This window comes from Coccinella septempunctata, chromosome 2 (genome assembly GCF_907165205.1).
Source record: "Coccinella septempunctata chromosome 2, icCocSept1.1, whole genome shotgun sequence".
NCBI lineage: Eukaryota > Metazoa > Arthropoda > Insecta > Coleoptera > Coccinellidae > Coccinella > Coccinella septempunctata.
Window position 1 is genome coordinate 54,466,181 of NC_058190.1, and position 22,780 is coordinate 54,488,960.

The 22,780-nt window shown below is 36.1% G+C and overlaps 4 protein-coding genes across 6 annotated transcripts; 2 read left to right on the forward strand and 2 right to left on the reverse strand.

Annotated features, from left to right (window-relative positions):
• Window positions 1–1,074: 1,074 nt before the first annotated feature.
• On the forward strand, window positions 1,075–2,166 carry LOC123307840. Its single transcript, XM_044890295.1, has 3 exons — window positions 1,075–1,355; window positions 1,742–1,829; window positions 1,917–2,166. Exons 1-3 carry the CDS (start codon window positions 1,128–1,130, stop codon window positions 2,042–2,044), a joined length of 444 nt encoding a protein of 147 aa, XP_044746230.1. The 5' UTR covers window positions 1,075–1,127; the 3' UTR covers window positions 2,045–2,166.
• Window positions 2,167–3,131: 965 nt separating this feature from the next.
• LOC123306674 (protein FAM214A) lies at window positions 3,132–19,342 on the reverse strand. 3 transcript variants are annotated; one of them, XM_044888778.1, is made up of 11 exons: window positions 19,145–19,342; window positions 16,113–16,262; window positions 9,902–10,090; window positions 9,208–9,386; window positions 8,839–8,976; window positions 8,477–8,766; window positions 7,154–8,012; window positions 6,868–7,049; window positions 5,063–5,235; window positions 4,760–4,998; window positions 3,132–4,562 (listed from the first exon to the last, which is right to left on the reverse strand). In XM_044888778.1, exons 3-11 carry the CDS (start codon window positions 10,088–10,090, stop codon window positions 4,394–4,396), a joined length of 2,418 nt encoding a protein of 805 aa, XP_044744713.1. In that variant the 5' UTR covers window positions 16,113–16,262; window positions 19,145–19,342; the 3' UTR covers window positions 3,132–4,393. The 3 variants fall into 3 exon arrangements, with proteins under 3 accessions (XP_044744713.1, XP_044744711.1, XP_044744712.1); XM_044888776.1 differs by lacking the exon at window positions 16,113–16,262; XM_044888777.1 differs by lacking the exons at window positions 16,113–16,262; window positions 19,145–19,342 and adding an exon at window positions 13,645–13,904.
• Window positions 19,343–19,959: 617 nt separating this feature from the next.
• Window positions 19,960–20,570, reverse strand: LOC123308146 (translation machinery-associated protein 7 homolog). The gene is made up of 2 exons (XM_044890696.1): window positions 20,414–20,570; window positions 19,960–20,239 (listed from the first exon to the last, which is right to left on the reverse strand). The coding sequence occupies exon 2, from the start codon at window positions 20,236–20,238 to the stop codon at window positions 20,044–20,046; it is 195 nt and encodes a 64-aa protein (XP_044746631.1). The 5' UTR covers window position 20,239; window positions 20,414–20,570; the 3' UTR covers window positions 19,960–20,043.
• Window positions 20,571–20,716: 146 nt separating this feature from the next.
• On the forward strand, window positions 20,717–22,521 carry LOC123308145 (carnosine N-methyltransferase). Its single transcript, XM_044890695.1, has 4 exons — window positions 20,717–20,959; window positions 21,102–21,337; window positions 21,393–21,753; window positions 21,952–22,521. The coding sequence occupies exons 1-4, from the start codon at window positions 20,874–20,876 to the stop codon at window positions 22,379–22,381; spliced, it is 1,113 nt and encodes a 370-aa protein (XP_044746630.1). The 5' UTR covers window positions 20,717–20,873; the 3' UTR covers window positions 22,382–22,521.
• Window positions 22,522–22,780: the final 259 nt, after the last annotated feature.

Here is a 22,780-nt window from a genome sequence, read left to right on the forward strand (position 1 = left end):
AAAAATGGAAATTTGCAAATAAAAACAGACCTAGGGGGGTTTTTCCAAAAAAAATACCTACTCTTGTTGTGAAAAAATGAGGTTATTCGCCTATTGTTTCTTCATTAGTGGATTTAGGGGTTGCATCCCCGTGAAACCACTTTTTTTTCCTCCAAATATGCAAATTAGCAACTGAAAACCCCATTCCTTCAAACCTAGGAGAATTTGCAAAAAATGTACCTATTTTTGATCTAACATCTGATGTATTCAAGAGTTACCACCACTTAAAACAACCCCTAACTTCTCCGAGCGTCTCATCCCAAGATCCATATTTGCAGCAAACAACTCATTCCCTGAAACATTAGAAGAAAAAAAGAAAAATGCATTGAAAAAGTATAAAACAATAACCGACTAACGTGTTTTATTGTGTTTAGGTATTGAAAAGCAAATGAAGAATAACTTCATACATACAAACATCTCCTGAAATAAAGAACTCCAACAAAAAAATTCGATAAACATACTTAATTTTTTATATTCCCGACAATTTAATTAGTAGTAATGTTGTTTTTTTTTTCATTCAGAGTTTCAATTAGACCGATCAATATTTTCTTGCTCATCAAGAAGTCAATATTTACATCTACCTATTTATTTAAGTAGATACCTACGTAACTTATGATCTGGCATGAATATTGGTAAATAAATCTATTTATGCGGTATTTATTCTTCTGTGTTGTGGTGGAGCATGGTCAACTGAAGTTCCCATCTCAAAATTGCACGAATGAGTGCATAGTTTTCAGAGAGTACAGAATCAATTGGCAATTTTTTACTTTCTTCGTAACTTGCTGCTCGGCAAACCACGAAAGCAGAACGTACAATCCAAAGTTGTGTTCCCAAACATCCCGCATCTATTCAAAAATATTAATTATCATTCAATTCGTGAAGCGCGAGTATCTGTACGAAATTCCAAATGATTGAGGCACCTGTTTTTCACCTCTATCATGTGGGTATCAAACGATATAACGTTGAATTTCCATCCAATTAGTATTCTCATCAAAGGAGTAGAAATCCTAAAAATTGTATAAAAACTCGGTGAGACCGTAGGTTAATCATTCGATTTCGATTGTTAGTCGGTATCATTCGAAAAAAAAATGTTTTCAACGAAAGTAGTGATAGTTTTCACGATAACACTTTGCTGTGTTTTCAACTATATTTGCGGTCAAGATACGGCGATGGACGATTTCTTCATGAAAGCTTCTAAAAATATACCCAGGATTGGCAGAAGTAACAGCAAAAGCAGCAAAGGATCAAATGACGATTTTGAAAACTTCTTTTTGAAGGCCTCCAAATCTGTTCCACGAATTGGTCGGAGATACGATGTAAGTTTTTCATAAAACTTCTACCTAATAACATTATCTCGTGGTTTAATTGATAATTCTATGTTAAGACTTTGAAGAATCCAACTTTTGCTACAACTCTTCAGGGATTTTGAATATTTATAAGTTTTGACATCAATTTAACCCTGCAGTATTCAACTATTTTTCAACTTGAAAGGATTTCATTTCAATGAACGAACTTTCAAGTAACTAAAAAAATCATATCTTGATAGAATATGTGAGCTGTAAATTCAATTTTTTTTAAATAATTCAAAGAAAAACGTTCTTGTTGAGAGTAATCTAAAGATCATGACTATAGCGTTAATATACTGCAAAAACTTCTTGCGAGAAAGCGCATGCACCATTTTTATAACTGTAACAATTTTCAGACTGAATTTGAAACTATGGGGAAAAAAATTATTCCGTTTTCATCGTTATACTATGGAGCACATGACAAATCAAACCCCGGACTTGCCAGTAAGTTCCTTTCATTCCCAAATTCAACATATAAAGATCTGGAAACTTTGTGTTTATTGAAGTAACAATAAATTTCTTTTTTTCTAGGTCTCCCACTATCCGAACTCACTAAATATAGCGATGATGTAAATGAGGAGGATATTCAAGATGCATACGATATTTTGGATGCCGGAAGGATGAAAGAAATTGATAGGGCCAAGAGAACTGTTAATTGAACTATTTTCTTAGTTGAATTTCCTCAATCTACAAAGTGAACAGTGCCATAAGATGGAAAAATATTTTAGTTAATATGTATTATTTGTATGCACCAACGAATAAAATACAAAAGTATAATCAATTCGTTAATTTTTCATGAAATTATAGCCAAAAAAAATCTCTCTTTGTTCTAAGCTAAATATTCTGTAGCAATATTCCGTTAGTCTGTGCTCAAAGAAGAAATCATCAGTGGTCAAAAGATTACAGTCGTCTGTAGTAACTTAGACATAGATTATAGTAATCTGTAACTCAGACTATTGAAATTTGCATTGAACTCTATGGAGTTCGATGGAAATTTGTAAGATACATCTGTAATACACATTACAGTAATCTGTAATACATACTACAGCAATCTGTGATACACATTACAGAAATCTGTAATACACATTACAGAAATCTGTAACAAGCATTACAGTAATCTGTAATGCAATCACAATAATCTATGAAAAATCTTTAGTCTCAACCACAGAACGTTGCCTCTTTTGAGGAGAGTAAGCTTTGTCTTAATCTATGGTCACTTACTCTGTTATCTGTGTTTACGGTCTTAACCTCAATTTCAGTTTCACAATTTTCAATTTTCATTTCTCACGTTCAAAATTGAATAATGAAAGAAAAAACCGATGAAATCGAATTCCTCGAATCGTCTTTCTCGATTCATAAATTCACAGATGAAATTCACGATAAGAAAATACTATTTCAAGTTGTTAAGATGTTGGACTCCTGCTTAATTTTCATAAACAATCAGGAAGATTTACAATTGGTGGATCTATCTCTAGCACTCCAGAGCCGTTTTGGTCCTGAATCTCTCTCTACGAGTTTGATTGGATATTCATCAGACAATACTTCAGTTAATTTGGCGAAGAAGCTGAGTAAAAGACTGAAAAAGACACTTTACGTAAGTTTGAATGTTGATGGAAATCTTCAATTAATACCTGCTCTAGAAAAGCGATTGTATGAAGAGATTAAAAGTAATGCTGACAAATTTTAATTATTCGTGATATTTGATTTGGTTTTATATAATACATTCAGATAAAGAAAATAAAGTCGATAATTTTACATTTATATTTGTTCACTAAAAAAATTGATATATAATATATGATGCTTGCAATAAATATAATTTATAAGTATTACCTCTGTTTTAAAACTAATACATAATTAATGAGAAATGTGAGACTTGAGAAAAGAATTTGAACCTCATAAGAACTCGCAAGTTATCCAAGAAAAATTCAGATGATGGTCTCAAATCTGTATTGTCAATTACAAAAAATATCGATTTTTTATTTACTATTAAAAATAAAATCTGTAATATATGTACATAATGTTATTATTTACAAGTTAATGGCAGTAATGATTCACACATCTAGAAATGTATGATGTAATTCTAACCAGTTTCCTACCGACTTTGAACCTGCGGTGAAATGATGGAATATATGAATGACACTAAAAATTTTCTAACAAATTACCCAATCTCATTACTCTAGTATTAAATATTGATAGCTTGGTTATAAAAATTCAGAATTGATCATACAGATTGTTATTAATAATTCAACTAAAATTCTAGAGCTCGTATTTTTAGCTTGAGGTAATAATGTGTTCAACTGAGGAGTGTTTATTCAATATAATATTCAAATATCCCTCAAATTTTAATGACTCAATTTCTGGAACTCTAAAACCATTGCCTTTTTCCGACTGTAGATACTAGAAAATTAAACTATTGATCATCCGCTTACTTGCACTAAAAATTTATCCAACAATTTCTTTCTCAACCAAACATATAGTGAAAAATCTATGAATTTATGAAATATAACCTAAAAATGAGTACAGGATGAGCATCAATAATGAAAAGTAGATTGCACTTGGTGCAAGCATATTCATGGAAATTTATCCGCAAAGGAGCCTTCTTGAAGAATTTTTCACATCTTATAATTTCAAAAAACCAACCGTTTTGATTTAATTTCAGTCCGACTGTGGGATCTTATGAAAAAGTATGTTATACTCCATTCATTACTAGCTCATTCTGTACCGAAAACTTTCAAATGCAAATCCTAAAAAGTAAAAGATTAAACAGTCAAGTTATAAAATAATACTAACCCAAAAATACTGCCGCTTAATTCGAATATAATCTGTCAAAAGTAAAATTTTTCGAGCGAGATACTTTGCAAGTTTTGGATTCACTCGTGCCAAGTCACCGAAAACTTCACCCATCATCTGTCATCTTACAAACAGCATAACGAACAAGACAGCCGATAAAATAGGTTCATCCTTCTGCCATTGCCGACAGAGTTACCGTTCCAAATCTGGGCTTCTTGTTACTTTCTAAACGAGAAACGTGGATTGATCGGCATCAGAGTGATGGTGCGCATTTCGTATTTCGTGTCAATATCGTGCGCAGAGGCCGTGTCGAGATCGGCCTTGTTTAACACTATTATTCGTATGTCTCCGTGCAGGTATATCTTTCCTGATTTCGAACTCGCAAATCTGAAAAAAAATCGATTCATTGCACTTCTGTGAAAAATGAAGACAGAGATTATTATATATTTTTTTCTATGATTCAAACCACAAAAAACATCAAGAGATCTTTTGTGGTCGGATTTTAAGCCGCGTCTGGACTGTCAAGCCCTACTGGGACAATAATTTTTGAATGGGCTATACGTTATTGATTAATAACACTGTACCTTAAGTGTATCAAATATTTCAGCCATTTCGAGGTCCGTTGTACATTTTCATCTTTGCAGTCTGTTGGCAGGAAGAGAATACGTTGCCTCATGAAAGTCTTCGAATTGGGCGGCATATCGGAGAGATCGTATAGTACCACAAACATCTTCACCACCATACCCAGAGGGTTTTTGAGTGTTACTTGAAAAGTACCCACTTTCGGGACGCAATATCCTTTCTTTTCCAGTTTGATGTGACACTGAAAAATGTCGGGAAAATTAAAAAAACCTATTTCGAAAGGGCAACGTCAATTTCCAACTTACGAGGTAGGGAGACGACATCCTCTCGTGATCTCCCACGTTGTAAAAAAAGACGGTAACCGGAACTTTCAAATGTTTGGGAACGAAAGAACCGCTCGCCCCCAATTCGGCAGTGAAGCCTTGTACTGTCGAAACGGGTTCGAGTCTCCCATTCAATACCGACTCTTCGAAAGAACCTGAACGGAAGAACGAGAAGAATCAGCTGGGTTTTCATATGGATGTTATTTTATTTCGGTTTATTATTATGGGTTTCACAAAAGTCAGGATGAGGGTGTTCATAACAAGAAAAAAATTGTATAAAATCTGTTCGAAAAAACCTTCAAAGATTCGAAAACAACCCGTCATTATGCATTTTCAATCGTGAATGCCCAGTCGAATGTTACGCCCATGTCTGTGCCGTTCTCGAGCCATCTTCACGTCCTTTCGGAAGCATCATCGTCAGACGTGAAGCTAGCTAAATATCGTATAATTCTATGGTTTCTTCTGATGACGTGTGACATTCCGAATATTGGCTATTTTTGAAATGTTCATCTTTATCGAAAAACGAATTCGACAAATGCTAAAAATAAGACTCCTCTTTGAACTGGCGAAAATTCCATTCAACAAATATGAAGACACCTTTGCCCCTTTGAACAGACCCTCTTGCGACTTTTGCACTACCCCATACAAGCAATTAAATGAAAGAAAATGAATGAATGTTTTCCATTCAGATTGACCAATCTGCATGGACTCTGAAAACATAAATATGGTATTATCTAACAATTGCAATTTTTTCATCAAAATCTAGCAGACAACAACAGCTGTTTCACCCGTCATCAGCAAACAAAAATTGGAAATTTAAAATAAGTTACGTTATAGTTTTCAGCTCAGATATCACTCAGGCAATATTACACAAAAGATATTGATGTATAGGAAATTTTGAATTTCTGTATTATAGGCTTGAACATGGTGCTTAGCTTGTACTATACCAAATTATGATAATTTTTCAGAGCCGATACAAAACTATCGAGTTGGCTTTTCGAATTTCGCAAGAATACGCTTGAATTTTTCCGTACAATTTCATTTGAAACCTAGGCACGTGTCAAATGTCATCTGACATGTTTTTACTCGCTTCAAGAATTGTTGATATCTCGGTCGGCTGTGGAAAATCGAAATCATGTCGGTAACGGTCCATTCTGAGTACACCGCTACTAATTTTGACCGGAGTGCTTATACACTCGCGGCTGCCAAACTTATAATATTTTTTGAGAAAAATCTGCCACTGTCGAGTTAGGTTAGGTTAGTATAATCACAGCCCTCTTAAACACAGTGTTGAGAGGGCTGTGGAGTGTTCCCGAATAGAGCTGGCGTTAAGGGATATCGCCATAGAGGTTAATCTTTGATAACGGCACTTGAGTGGAACGCATGTGGTGGTACAAGCTAAGCAGTCACAGAACTTCAATCTTCTTGCTTCAAAGTTTCATCAAACAGTACCAGAGAATATCAAGAGTGACTCTATGGTTTAGTCATAGACATAGAAACTCTATGTCTATGGGTTTAGTAGTAAAATTAACGATAAATCTTTCGAAACGCTCGTAACGAAAACTTTTAGATTGAATAAACTGCCGAAAAAGACGGGGTGAAACATTCGCTGTTCGCTAAAGCCATCTTAAAAAACTAAACTGTTAGAACAATCTGAAACGAGATACGTACATCAGGATCTTCCTTAACGTAATATTCGGTTGTTATAATCTGAATGCAACGGGGCGAGATAATATCTCACCGGGTATGCCGCACATAAATTTTTCAAATTTCAACTCTCTACCAACCTAGCAAGTTAGAGGCTTGTCCCTTGCGGCGGCGGCGGGGCCACCGCGCGGGCGCTTTTGGCTCTTTATTTTCCTCCTCCATTGCCTTTTGTGCTAGGTAGGTTTCCGGACTGCAAGGGGACATCTGACTGCCGTCGCTCTCGCTCTCGTCGTCCGTCGAGAAGCTCGATGAGAAGAACGCACTGGGGATACAAAAACCAACTCAGGAACGCACACACGATTTTTCTCTTAGGGCACAAACTGATTGAAACCGAGTAAGTGGACTTGTTGATAACGAAGGACTTACCTCTTTATATCAGTAACTGAACCAATTGAAGAATCGAAATCGAAACATGTCTTTCCTTTCCTCACGGGAGCAGGACTGCTCATCAAAGGTAACCCAGACTTATGGAACACCATCGAAGCTGAACTATTCAGGATCTTCTTGAACCTAGTCTGCTCACTTGTCGAAGGTACGACTGCCTTATTCGAAGTCCTATTATCTACGGAATCGTTTTCTCCAAACGTCAACCTTTGTACAACAGTCGACAATCTTGAATTCGAATAATTCGTGTCTTCATTCTTGTGATTATCCAGGAACGAAACGCTATCACTATAACCCTTATCGAAATGATTTAATATATTTCTACTACTATTTTTATCACTTTTGCATGTATCACAATCATTATTATCACATACACAACCAACTAATTGCATTTTTGTACATGTTCTCATATGATTTCTACCCGAGATTTTGTTGAAACCAGTAGAGTTTTCTTTCAGACTTTTATCTATATTGCATGATTTCCCACACTTGACCTCCGTAGCTACCACCTCCATTTCCCTCTCTCTCATGTCAATCGGTTCTAGCTTTTTAGTCTTTTCCGGGGTCCTCAAAGCCACCCTCTCGATGGCTTTTAGCAATGCTTCGCTCTTGTCCTCGTCGAGATCGTAAAAACCGTCATTGTCAAGTTCGTCCAGCTCTCGGACTCTGTTACTCGAGGTATCGATTAGTCCAAACCTGGATTCCTGGTTGTTGATCTGTCTGGCCGAGTTGATGTGATTTATCGTGGAGGTAGAAGCCTGCTCTTCTCTGAGATTCTGTCGGAGCCGTTTGAATTTCGTCACGTTTTCGGATTGCTTCTCGTTTTCCGGCCTTTCGTTATCTGAAAAGCATGAATTAAATTTTTACATTTCATCTTATAATCCTTCACAGTATATGATGGAATCATTTCCACAATTGAACTGTAGATGGCGCTCAATAAGGTGAAAGCGTATCTATTTTATATTTTCTTTTGAAGGCACTCAATCATTGGAAAAAAGTTGAAATATTTTGTGACTGGAAAAGTAAAATTTTGACGTTTGGCCATAGAGGAATGATAAAAATTATGATCTTCTATGCTTTGTATCATAGAGAAATAATGGAATGACGTTAAAAAAAAATCGTCATAGAAGTTTCATGTTGTTTGTATTCTGTGGCGCTGTGTCAAGATGTTTGATTTTTTAAAGAAGCAGTCTTTCATGAAAAATCGAATTGTACTACTCTCGATCTTGGGGGACGTTTTGAACTTGTCATGTATGTTGAATATTGAGATTAGCTAAAATAGGGTAACTAAAGCGATTGCCTTACCGTCACATTGATGTTTTCCATTCAATGAACAGGTTAGCCTGTCAGGGACGATGAACTTCTTGTGCATTTCCTTGCCGCTCATCTCAGGTTCAACGTGGGCAATATTCCCTTGTGAAGGTTTGCACGACTGACATTGAATAATGGGAACGGAAGACATTCTGGGCATACTCCGGAACGACACCTTCAGAACCGTGTCGTATCCCACCTGAACAACAGGAAAATTGTGCTCAACCGGGTTCATCAGAAACTTGGTGCTCTTGGAACCATTTCCAGGTTGAGCCATACGATACCTATAAGAAATGATTTAATCTAACATTCAACATTTTTGAGGTTTAATTGCAAATAGCAATGTGAAAAATTACCTCAGGTGTTTACTTGTGAGCCTCCTTTTTGCGTTCTCATTTGGTGTGGTTAACCAAGCTGTTATTTGAGAGAAATACAGCTGCGATCTGATAGCTCCCATAAGTTGGGCTAATTGAAATGAGGGAGGTGATGAGTTGCTGCAAGAAAATATACTTCTCTTCATATGACCTATTAAGAGTGAACTATCTTATGTCAGATGCCAAGTATATCAGCAAAGGATAGTATTATCAGAAATGCATTTAATTGATGAACATCTCACCAAAAAAACATTGAAAATCGAGATGTAGGCTACCTCCAATCAAAATAGGTTTCGGACATCAACAGTGCCTGATTCAAAACTGAGCGATCATCATCATAACTTTGCTCACCGTTTACTGATGATGCTGAAATTCCATGATTCAAGCAAGATACAGTTATCCTCGACCTCAGGACCAACAGAATATTCTCCCTCGGGACAGCCACATGTCAAGATAACCTCCAAGGTTATGGGGAGATTTTGGGCCCATACTCTCAACACTTCCTCACGAAAAAATTCGTAATTTGCGCACTGAAAACATATTTGAACTCATTCAACTTCTGGAGATCTATTTAGAAGTATAAAACTCTTCATTTGTACATTACTGTATCAAGCAGGTAAAGAATGAGGAATTTTATTTTGAATAACGGTATTCATTGAAATATTGAATGTATTTCAAGTTTCTGTATGAATATTTATCGTTACGAGAACGCAAAAGCTTTGCTTGAGAATATAGCGTATACATAATCTATTCACATCTTCATTTTTCGAATTCTCTTCACCTAGACTCCAGGTAATCTGCCTATAATTTTTACAAAGAGTAATATCGAAGTTTACTCTTTGCTTATATGATTTTTATTACGACAGCGAGTACACATCCCTAGGCTACAGAAAAACCAATAATTATCTGTGCCCAGACTACCAACATTGTGATTCTATGACCAACACGGATAGAACATTTTCTTTCTATGCCAATGCATAGAATATCGTATATCGAGGTGTAAGCTGCGTTCGGTAAAATAGAGGGATACACTAATTTTACTCACAAGACTATCGCTCGCATCGCAGGTGTGGGCCTCCGCCGCTTTACAGTGGGGTCCTTCACGGAATCCCTTACTTTTAGGTCCAAGTTTTTCCGGTATTCGGCCCTCTGTAACCAGGGATGTGACGGTCAAGAGCACTTCTTTTTCGCTCTTGTCGCCCTTGGACTCAGAAGATAAGCTCGGACTATGCATCTGGAATAAGGAGAAAAAATAAGATTTCAGTAAAAAGTTAAAATGTGCCACGTCTGTGGGACGATATTTTTTATTGATAAAGATACGTAAGAGTGTGAAATTTCATTAATTAGAAAAAATAAAATCATCACTACTGAATAGGTATCATAGAATATTCAATTCAGATATCGATATTGAAACGAAAGATTTTTTCCTAAGAGATTCACGGACCTCTTTGAATTTCATTCGAGCATATAAAAGCACTAAATTTCACTATTCAGGCAATTTTTGAATTTAATATATCTGCACAAGAATTTTCAACAAAAAACAACGTTTCAATTTTGTTCACTTAGTTCTCTGATGGAAAACATTCTTACGCCTGGCACCTGGGTCTACTTGCTGTTCGATACTAAATAGCATGATCCTTTGGGAAATAAATTTTTGTACGTACAACACTGTTGCCGTTGCTGATTTGACTTAAGTCAGTGTCAGTGGGAAGAAAAGCGAACAAAGGTCTAACACAACGTCAAATTTATGCCTTCTCCGAAAGTGAGGTTTGAATTCTAAACAATGCAGGTATAGGGCCGTAAAGGAATATTTACAGAAAAGACTGGTAAATTCCAGGATGAGTAACACTTAAATAATATTTAGGTTGTACACGGCTATACAAGTTATGTTTGCAACATCGCAGTGGGCGTAAATTTTTTTGAATTCATTCAGTCGAAGACGAAGTCCCCCAGATCTAGATTCCGAAGGTGAACCAACAATGAAACGTTCGAATCAAAATATTTCTCCACGATAACAAAACAAAATATTCGCGATACTGTAGGTCAAGGTCGTTTCTACGAATGCGATTATGTGTACGATGCATGAATCATCGTTTCCCAAACATTTTTATTGTTGTTTATTTACAAAATTGAAGCGTGGAATATTCCCTCATATCACTTCATTGGGGAGAAACGGCTCAGTTTTCCGTGAAAATGTAGCTTTCAATCTAGGTCAAACCGCGATCGGCTCCGTAGGGACGATCACGTGGCTGAATAGGCAGGAAGCTGTAACGTCGTACCGCGCGACATCGCCAAATCGTTTCTTAAATCCCCATCCCTAAGAATTTTTCTGAATCTCTCGTTAACAGTCGAATTGACATCATTTTCAAGGTAGAGGACCAAATTCGAAACCGTTAGTCTCTCGAATCTCTCAGAGTAAGATTGAAACGCTGTGATAACATACAGCTTTACCTTCCACGCACATAAGTTGGTATCAAGTAGGTTACATCTTGGTTATCTCCAAAAGATAGTGGTACAACTGAACCAACATTACCGAACTACTTTTGGTGATTTGGTATTTGCCAGCACGATCGACGAAAATGTTGAAATATTAACCTAGGTCAAGTGATAAATATCTACTTTCATTTTCCCACAAGTTTTGAACGTTCAGTTTGAATGAATCGGTTTCATGCGTGGCTAAGTATACCGACAGGAAAGAAACTCCTTCAGAAATGTGATACCTATCCCCTCTACATGCATTTCATACGATACTCTATAATCTTTGCTCTCTTATTTTATTTTTGTCTACCTAAAAGCATAGACATAGAGACATATGTCTATATGTCTATACCTAAAAGCATAGACATAGAGACATGGACTGTGCCTTCCCTTTATATCTATGCATGAAATACGGTCAAAAAAAGTGACAGAGAGAAAAACACGTCGGGAATGCAGTTGTCTTTTTCTAGAATTTTGATTGGTCTACACTCACCTCTATGTGAACAAAAAAGAGAAAGGTATGTCCCGACGAGCTTTTCTCTCTTTCTAATAAATAGCCAATTTCATGCTGGCATTGCTCAGTCCATGTCTCTATGTCTATGCCTAAAAGGTATTGAATCGATGATTTGACACAATTTCATAAATTTTTTCTGTGAAGTATGTTTTTCTATGACCTAAAATACGGATACTGAAATGAAAGGAGAAACATAGAACAATATAATGCATTACGCAGTAGCCAATTATTCATGATTTTTTTCAGAAAGAATTTGAATTTTTGTAATAGCATCTCGAATAACTATCGTTCGTTTACCGATATTGTAGGAAATATTGGCTTCAACGATGTATTCGACGCAGTTGGAACTACTCCAGCACCTGTACCTCCTTTTCTTTTCATCTTCTGGAATAGGAAAACCTTGAAATACAAGCTGGGAATTTATTTTCAGCCCTGCCATAATAGGGACAGTGAATCGATGATGCAATTCCAGAAATAGAACCGACACCAGCGCGCATGTAAACACGTGCAACTCGCAAAGAATAACAAAAACAATGAAGAACCGAAGACATTGAAACTCTTTCATCTTTGAGAAAAACTCGATCAATTATTGCGCCCTATCTGGATTTCACACAGCATTCTCCACCAGAATCGAAATTCTATTCCCAGATTGTGGTCTAGTCATATACAAACAGTTCTTCAACACACCCTGTATGTAATCAAAGAGTAACAACTCTTGATGTAATGACATGTTTTCCAAGGTCAGAAGACTGTGGTTTGATGAAATAATGATGTCGTTAAACAATAATTCCTTCGCTCCAAGTCGATTCTAATTTGTGTTATTGTTTTTATTGGGTCCGGAAATGTTGAATGAAATGAGAAATTTTCGTTAATCCTCGTGGCTCAACCCAGATTTCGATCTGCCATATTGCTTGCTCCCTCAACGTCGTCTTCTCAGTACAAGATGTACTTGACCTACTCGCAAATATTCTCTGAGAATGTACAACTTGATGGTTGTTACTCTTTGGTAGAATTACGGAGAAGAAAAGTAATTAGCTTGGATACCATTCTTTTTCGATCAATGTCCACAAAGTTGCCTGTATCGGCCAGCTGATAGTTCACCCCCACTACGAACGGCTACGTCACCGCAGCCCGAACCTGTGATTGGCTAGATATGTTCGTGTTCGAAATAATAGTTGCGTGTATGCATTGTTTTCGATGGGATTTTTCCGAAACAATTTTCCTGTGACGTTCACTTATCGATGAATACTTCCTGTTGCGCCATATTTACATTTCCTCGTCCGTAAAAACTTTTAGGTTTAGCGTATTTACGTTCAACCCCCGTACAAACAAAACTCCTCGACAACAAAACGAGTATCGATGCAGTTATGATCTAGCAATCTGACAGTTTTATGATGTTATCCAACAGATTTACATTAATTGACACGCTATAGGCGAAAGTAGTTGGTAAATGTAATGAATCTCCTTGTAGAAATGTGCATGGTCGAATTATTCAGCTTTATATAATGAAGAATATTTTAATTTGTTGGTTAAGTTATTATTCATGGAAATGAGATGATACAACCATAGACTTATAATGATGACGACTTATTAAGTCTATGAACACGGCACAGAAAAAATGTGAATTATTGAATGGTTGTCTTTACACAACCAGATCATAGACGAGATAGAAAAGTAGTTGGACGATTGTTCGATGTGATACATTCGTGAATGAACGAATTTCGAAGTCCAAGGTGCTCGAACGACATTATTTCGTCTGGAAAAAAAATCTCATCACAGAAATTCGATCCACACACCTTATATCACTACGTTTGCCTAAGTTCTCATTCCCAAGACCCAGGTATCAGCTCGTAGAACTAATTCACCAAACCGCACAATGTCACAAATCGAATCTCATCATCTTCCTGTATCGATTCCATAACAAACAAAGCACCGCACCAACAGATCGACCTGACAACAACGCCGTTACTCAACTGTGCAGTTGGACCTCTTTTGAAAGTACAGCTGATCGAGCTCCTGCAGCGATAGAAACGTCACGGGCCACAGCTGATTCCCGTTTCCACCTCCCTCGCCCGTTAACAGCAGGCTCGCCATGGGACCGAACGGTGCTATACGCGACGTTGTCGGATCTTCGTCAACGCAGGTGGTATTAAGGGAATTTTCATTTCCGAGTACGGGAGGTGCTTCATCAGGTTTTGTTGTTGTTTGAGAAGAAAGTATTTTCTTCTAAATTTCATAGTATTTTTTCTCAAATATTATATTTTACCTAAAGTCATCGATTGAAGGATACTTGGAAAGGTGCTTGCACTCTTCTTGATAAGAGAAAGCCCAGAATGAGTTTCAGGAATAAAGAAACATTGTTGAGTAGAATTAAACGCAAGCAATTTAGCTTGTATGTCTAAAAGCTACCGGATATGTGGGTTATTACAGTGGATCGGGCATTCAAGTCAATATTCTATGAAATAGGCTGGCTTTTTCTTCACAGGCTGTGCCCGCTCAAGAATTCCTTCGGTTAGTTTCATTCAGGTTTAACCAACTTATTATAATATGTAGATTTCGTAATCTGAAACTTTGGTTTGGAGAAATTTCTTTAGAAATTAGAAGTTCAATTCCGCCGTTTAAAAAATCAAGCGTGATCAAACGTAAGTCCATCGTTTTCCAGACTTTTGTGTTCGAGAGCCGGCAACGTCGCCCCCATTTCCGTGTCGGGTATCAAGGTTGGCCGCGACACGTGCCCAGCCCGGCTGTCCGTGATCTAGGTTCGCCGAAAAGACGATCGGCCAGCTTCGGCTCAGTTCGACTGCCACGGTCGGCTCATTAGACGAATGCGCGTTACTTTTGTTTTGTCTGTGGAAAACACATTTTTCTAATTTCTACGTCTTTATGAGCTCTTCTTATCTCTGATCTGTTTGACCTATTTCGTCCACAGATTACGAGAACAAGTTGTTTCTGTAATCTGTGATTCCGTCTCGAATTCATAGAATGCAAGATAATTAATTTAAGCCATAGACAAACTAAATTGATCGCTTTGTCTATGGTTCGTGTTAAGATGTCATGAATTAATACTTTCGTTGAATACATGTATTTCATTATGCGCAGAGCATTTAAAAGTGCGAACTTTTCCTTCAAAATATTGATGAGATAAAGGCCTTTGTTCGATCGAGGTGCTTCAACCCCGTCGGTGCTGCAGAAAGGGAAGGATCCAGACGAATTCACCTCGCTCTGCTCCCCCATGGACGGTCTTGGTTTTATTGCTTAGCGTGTTGCCGAACTTAGGGGTTGGAGGGGGAGGGCCAACCAGAACTGTACGACTAGACTGTGAACGAGGCTTCAACATAGTCTAGACAGCGAAAGTAAAAAACTCCAAAGTATGACTTTGGACACATGCCAAAGGTTGCCAGATGTGTCTATGGACGAGTCGAAGGTCGCAGTATTGTATTGATGTTTATGTTCTGTGATTGTATTTCTTCAGTTCAAATGCTTTTCTAGGTTGTTTGTTTGTTTATTTTTGGTACAAGCTAGCAGCCTCTCTAGTCGGGGATGACGACGATCTGGGCTCATCAGCACTATGAGGCCATACCATATCCAATTTCGGGTGAAATCTTGGTACCTACTATGTAGTTGTTTTCTGGAGGTCCCGAGAAAAAAGGAAAAAAATTTGACGAAGATTAGAAAGTTGAACAAATGGATATTGGTCTTTCGAGACTAAATTATTCATTCGAAGGCATTTGTATTCGTATTCTATGTAGGGTAGAACAATAGAAGCTTTTTCCGACACAATTAACAAAAGAATGCTGATATCTTCGATCTTTTTGACAAAGGGTAGTTTTGATATATTACTTCCGATAATGAACAGTTGAAAACGATGGGCGATAAATAATAAAGAACCATCCATTCGCCGTCTCGGCTTTTTCTCGAAAACTACTGGGAGTAAACTCAATGAAATCAGTTCGAAAATCGATTAATGACAACAAATGATAAGTATCGTATTCATGTTATCGAATTTTGAATTGTTACAACCTTTTCTCGATTTGTATTTACAACTACCTACTGCTTGTGTGGTGTAGACGGGTGGCGTTTTGAAATAAAAAGGGCTAATAAATACAAGTCTGCAGGTTCGAGCCTAACGGCGACATTTATTTTTTTAAATTTAGATTCCAATAATGATGTTGGAATGTTTCGATGATTTTGTAATCACGTGTAACATTTTCAGCGTTTCTTATTACTTGATCTTCAGTTCAAGTTATGAATGGTATCTACTCACCTTTGTTAGACAGCTACAAATCGGGGTAAATGTAACCAATTCGAAAGTAGGTATACCATTGTTTGGTGGGTACCTGTAACAATCTCTAGTCTTCTTTCTCGCTCTCGTTCCACTTTTACCCGACTCTGAATCGAGATAAGATCGAATAACCTTTCAGAAAGAAAATAAGAAAATCGTGAGCGTATGCAGCAACGACCGAACAAGAATCTACGATGTCTCGAAATAATATCTGAATCTTTCTTCCGTGTTTATTCCGAGACACCACGTTGGGACAGCTAATAAACTCGTGCGTCTGACAAAACAACAAACCGAGGACGTGGTGATGCACTTGCTCTACGGCTGTGCCAGCACCAGGTCAAGATACGGAGGAGGCAAGAAGGGAGAGACAACGACCACCGAGTTTAACGCCCGATCGAGCACAACAAACTCTTCGGAAGAGCGGATTGAAAAAAAGTTCCCGTTTGCTCTTTAGAGGCAAGGAATCGATCTGAACGTTTTTATCGAGATGAACTCTGCCTACACAAGAACCAAAACAAGAAGATAGAGAGGCAGCGTCCAAACGAAAACTCCTAATCTAATCTGGCTTAAAATTCAACTGCTAGACTTAAATGCACTCTTTGGGCGGAATAATACATTTCTGAATGATTGGGACTGATGAAAAATCAAAGTAAAAAGTTTCAAACAATACAAGGTGAATCGATGATTGTTATTATTTGTGTTCTGTGATTGTTAATGTGTATATTACCACGGCCGTCTAAAGACGGGGTTTAGGAGGCCGTGTACATAGACATATATAGAGTCTATGTCTATTTGATTAATCATCAAATTCTATGGAAACCCGAATTTCGAGAGACGTCACAAAAAACTGATAATCAACCAATAGCATAACATGAAATTTGGGAATTTTTTCATATATGTAAATAGTTAGTTTTACAACCCCATAGTAGCGATCCATTTGAAAATTTAATTTATGTATTCTATATAATAGATCTATGGTTTCGTCGGGAATATTCTATGCTTGCACGCTATGCTCAGCCACAGACCTTAAAAGAATCACACAGACCATCGAGTATTAATATCTACTCAATGCCCTGACACATGTCACTTCATACCTATCGGTTTTTTCGTTCAAGGCCACCGTTTCACGATTCCTTTATTCAAACATCAATCTCTGCTTCAATTAAAATCTAATTTGAAAATGATTCATTTTGGACGTTTCTTTTGTACGGACTCGTTATTACGTTTTCTCCAATGCGTCATGAGGGAAGAACAACTCAAATCACCTTTGTTTCACCGTTCAAGGACATTACTGGGGTCATATTTTTCAAGGGTAAACCTTGCTAACTATAAACGATATTTTCTGCCAAACCATCGGCGTTTACAATGAACGTCATTGGCAATGAAAGTTGGCAGAATGTTCATATTGATCTTATCCTGTTATTGGTCCTAAATCTCGAAATGCAATCGCCTACTTCGCTGTGGGACTCGCTGTGGGATCTTTATTATTACCGAGTTTCGAAGGATTTGAATTTTCTCTGAATCAATATTGAGAGAGAAAATGAAATACCCAGTGGGTCTCGAACTTTATACAGGGTGTTCAAACATTTTTATACCAAATGCCCACTTTAATTATCCTCCAAGAATCACCCCTGTCATTTTTTCGGTGTCATTCAGATACACCCTGTATATTCGTGTTCAACTCAAAGCTCATTATAGAAATAGCAACTCAAAAAAGACGTGAGCGCTTTTTTGATTACATATACACAATATAAATATAAAAAATTATTGTCGAATTATAATTTTTAATGAACCCGCTGTAAAGTTCAGTTTCGAATGAAAGAGAAGGTGATCAGGAGAGTGTAATAAGTTGCGAAACTCTGATTCCGACATCAAAACCTCAACCAGAGCTGAACGAATGTGAAATAATAACGTAATCATAAACCTCACGAGAAAGTTCCAACGAACAAGAAACTTTTAATATTTGAAACTGAATTGTATGTACCACAGCGATCGTTTGGTACCCTTATTGTAGAATCTAGCTTGGAATTAAGGAATGATCAATAAAGTACACATTCCTAAACGAAACGCTGTAGCAGTGTGAAAAGGTAACGACCTTAAAATTCAATTCAAAGAGCAACAAACCCTCCAATTACGCCATTAGTTCGAAAGAACCATTGTCGGTATCACTACCAAAATTGTCAATGCATTTGTGTTCTGTGGTGTACGTCTATGTACCTAATTAGTTTAATCAAAGAGTTCCTCTTTGGAATAAGTCGATGGATTTTTGAATACTTAAAAATTCATTTAAAAAAAGTTTGGATATAAGTGAACTACCCCATATTATTAATTGTAGTCAAAGATCTAGTTCTCTGCGCCCCATATGGCGTTTATATATGAAGCGAGAAAACTGTGATATTTATACCTACTATAACGCAAAATTCAAGTCAACAATGAGGTTCTCCCCCAACCATTTTTTATTCATATTTGAGATTAAAAAGGAAACATCACCCTCATAGTGAATATAATCTATAAAGCGATTCTCAACTATCAGGATCAACTCATAAGATAAGCATATTTAGTGAAAGTAAACTACCATTTCAACATACCGTATACGTATATCATATTTATATTGGATGTAACGATGATGAAATACAAGAGTGGTAAATCTAATTCTTTTGTCAATCTAGTTTTTTCTTCATTACCCTTCAAATATCCAAGACTTTGCAAAATTAATTCTTTCAATGTATGCGTATCGCGTATCCATATGCAGATATGACGAAAACATTGTATACACCTTATGTAAAATAAAAAACATTTAGAAGTGGGCATTACAATAATTAATTACGATGTGAACCAGAATTCACTTCGACAGGTTTACAAAAAATATGGAGGGCGAGTATTTCTAAATAATCTTTTATAAAATTATGTAAAAGTGGAAACCTGAAACCTTAATCCAATCACCTTTCGTCTTTACATATGCGATTTCCAATAGAACAAGAAGATTCTACTCTAGTCTCATTCCACAAACTCACCTTTAGAACTCTTCAAGATGAGTACGAGTTTTTCCTTCTACTATATGATCACACTTTCCGTCCAATATTTTAACATTTTTATGCACATGTCGAATGGAAAGTTTGCAGTTAAGACTGCTAAAGTCCAGTCAAATTGTCTAGTTCACTTTTAATCACAATGACTGAAGGCAAGTCTACTTTGACAAGTGTTATTTCTAGTCAGCTGTTTGTCATATCTCCACTCCAGAGCATGTATCTGCAACCCATCATACTTACAATCACAGAACACTAATATTCAGTCAGAGACACAGAGACACTCTTTCCCTTTCTCTATGTATTCAGTCAAAGAGGAATATGTCTAAAAATCACAGGCCACTAATTCTTGAAGTTCTGAAGCATTGGGCCTAGCACAGAACACAAATAATGTGCAGTCCCAGTGAGCTATAATCAAAGATATTACACAATAATAATGTAATTGTGTGTAATATCTTTGGCTATAATAAATTTTTTTAGAGTTCAAAGATAAATATATGTTGGAGAACTATTTACAGGCAACCTACAATTCTCCAATAAATATTAATTTTGGGTTGCGCACCCTCCCATGTCCGCGTGTGGGCAGGTAGGTTGCTTACAGTTCTCCAACAATGTTAAAATATAAATGTGTATAATAATCACAGAACAAATAAATAAATCTAATATATAATATTAATAACTATAATATTTATCATTTCGATCCTTGGCTAGCAGAGACTAATAATATGCTTAGCTTAGTCCATGCTTGTCATTGTTACTGTTGAAAAGGTGGAGCGAATGAGAAATATCATTAAACGATAGACTTTACCATAATAAATTTATATTCAGTGACAAAATTTGTTAATTCCATTTATTTACATTCAAAATTAAAAATAATCAATCTTTGATCACTTTTTTCCAGATTTCTTGATTCCTCCACTGACAAGAGGTCCTTTTTGAGAAGCTTTAGCTTTTGCTTCTTGTAGCGCTTTTTGTTGTTCCTTCATTTTTTGTTTGTGAGCTAGATCGTCGTCGTCCAATTCAGCCTGAGTTTTTTTAGGGGCCTTCAACGGCTTCTTCTTTCCTCCTTCCCTTCCAGACATCCTGAAATAAATCCTACTTTGAATACCCAGTTTATCACAACAATAATTAAGAATATCAGAGAAAAGATCTCTTTACTCATAGAGGGATGATTAAACTGCACTTCATGAAATCATATCCAAGATCATAATTATTCTTCAATATTATTTTTAAACAGAAGGCTTATGTTATACTTACTCTGTTCTTCAGGAAATAATTTACTAATTCCAGGTACTCTGGAGTTTTGCTACAACCGGTCTTTAGACAACGTGATCAACAATCAGTGACAGTTGTGAGTTAATCTATGACATATGATCAGTGATCACTGATCGGAAGTTGTTGTTTATGACTTCCACAATTCTGAACTACTCCAGACAGCACAAAAATATTCTTGAATCTGTAATCTGCAAACTACTCTCTAAACAAAAAAGTTACAACTCAAAAATTGCACAAATGTATAATATTAATCGGAAACACTATATAAGTAGTAGCAGTAGTAGAGGTGACTAAAAGGTGTAGATCAGAGTCAAGTAGTGCTTATAACTTACAATAATTAGTTTCAATTTCTTCGTGCTTTCTTGTTGTTTTGTTACCATTTTTCTTCAGAGGCTGATTGTTGATTTATCTATTGAGGTTATCGTAAGCTAATAACGCAACGATGAATAACGAAGTTAAAACTCTCCAAGAAGAAAACAGAGAAAGAGACTATTTTTTTTCTGTTTTGAAAACTTTCAGTAGTTACCGGTAAGTTGAAAGAATTATCTAGGATTCAGTTAGAATTTTATTAATTTTATTGTTCTTTGTGAATTGCCAGCTTATTGATTGTGTGAAATTAGATTTCTTAGAAGAGACCAAGAATGAAAATTATTATTTGTGTAAATTTCAGAGAACAATCTTTATTGAGAATTGAAAGTAAAGAAAATGCCGTTCAGACTTTACCTAAACATCACAGAAAATGGTTAACTAAGTATTTGGAAGATTTGAAATCCTTCAAATCGTGTATTGAAGTTAACTCCCAACTTATTCCTATCATATTGAAAGAAGCAAAAACAATATTTGGCAACATATATTGTACAGATGGAAATAGTCATTCTGAAACAGATGTAGGAACATTGGCAGAAGGTAATGATTTCTTTTTTATTTGGGGAGAAGGTTAATTATTTTTTTGTGAGTTTAGGATTAGACAAAGTCCAATCAGTATTTAAACAACTTATGAGGGATTGGAGCTCAATGGGTTCATTTGAGCGTGAACAATGCTATCAACCAATAATTGATGAGATAGAAGAGCAATTTCCCAAAGATAAGTTTGATCGTAAAATGATCAATGTACTGGTTCCTGGAGCTGGATTAGGAAGACTTGCCTTTGAAATTTCAGTAAGGGGATTTGCCTGTGAAGGAAATGAATTTAACATGTTTATGCTTGTTGTTTCCTACTTTGTATTGAATCTATGTAAAGAGGTGGATGAATTTGAGATTTATCCTTGGATTCACCAGTATTGTAACAATTTGAAGGCTGAAGATCAGATGATATCAGTGAGGTTTGTAATAAAGCAAATATTATACTGAAAAAATAACATGAAGTATATTTTATTGCTATCTATTTGTATGAAATTTAAAGTTTGTGATAAGTGTCAGTTTTCTAACTTTTTGAGAATGTATTGAAAATAAGTTGAATTGCAATTCTGAAAACCCTTTTAGTAATAAGACTTTAAAGTTCACCTTCAAAATATTTTCAGATTTCCAGATGTCCGTCCTATGCCAACACCTGGAGGTAGATTTTCCATGACAGCTGGGGACTTTTTAGAAGTCTACACAGATCACAATCAATGGCATTGTGTGGCAACATGTTTCTTTATTGATTGTGCACCAAACGTGGTGCAATTTGTTGAAACTATTTACAATATTCTCAAGCCGGGCGGTGTTTGGGTGAATTTAGGACCTCTCTTGTACCATTATTCAGGTCTGAAAAATGAAAAAAGTATTGAACCAAGTTTTGAAGTTCTTTGTGATATAATAAGTAGTGTGGGTTTTGAAATGGAAAAATGTAAAACTGGTATTAAGACAAAATATTGCCAGAATCCAAAATCAATGTTACTCTATGAATACGAGAGTATTTATTTTGTTTGTCGGAAATCCATAAAAATAAATGGAGAAGGTGATTATTGACAGAATATTTCATAATTTTTCTTCACTGCTTTTCTCATAATTTTTGAGTTTATCCACTCATTAGAATGAAAGTTGCTTTCAATGAAATGTGATATTACTTCCTGTATAAAGTACAAAGAAATTATAACAGAAACAAAGTATTGGGTTCTTTTTATGCACAATGAAATGACTAATGATACATTGTATCATTACACCTCAACCTTCCACAGTCTGAACACTCTGAACTTTAAGAAATTATCGTTCTTCCCACTTAAACATAATTTGAATTTGAAATATTTATACCACAGAACATTATATTATATTGCCTTCTGTGAATTTGTTATCTCTGTTCATAGTATTCATTCAGTTCAGAACTGATCCCGAACTGGGTAGAGCAAACCATAGATAAACGAACAGTTC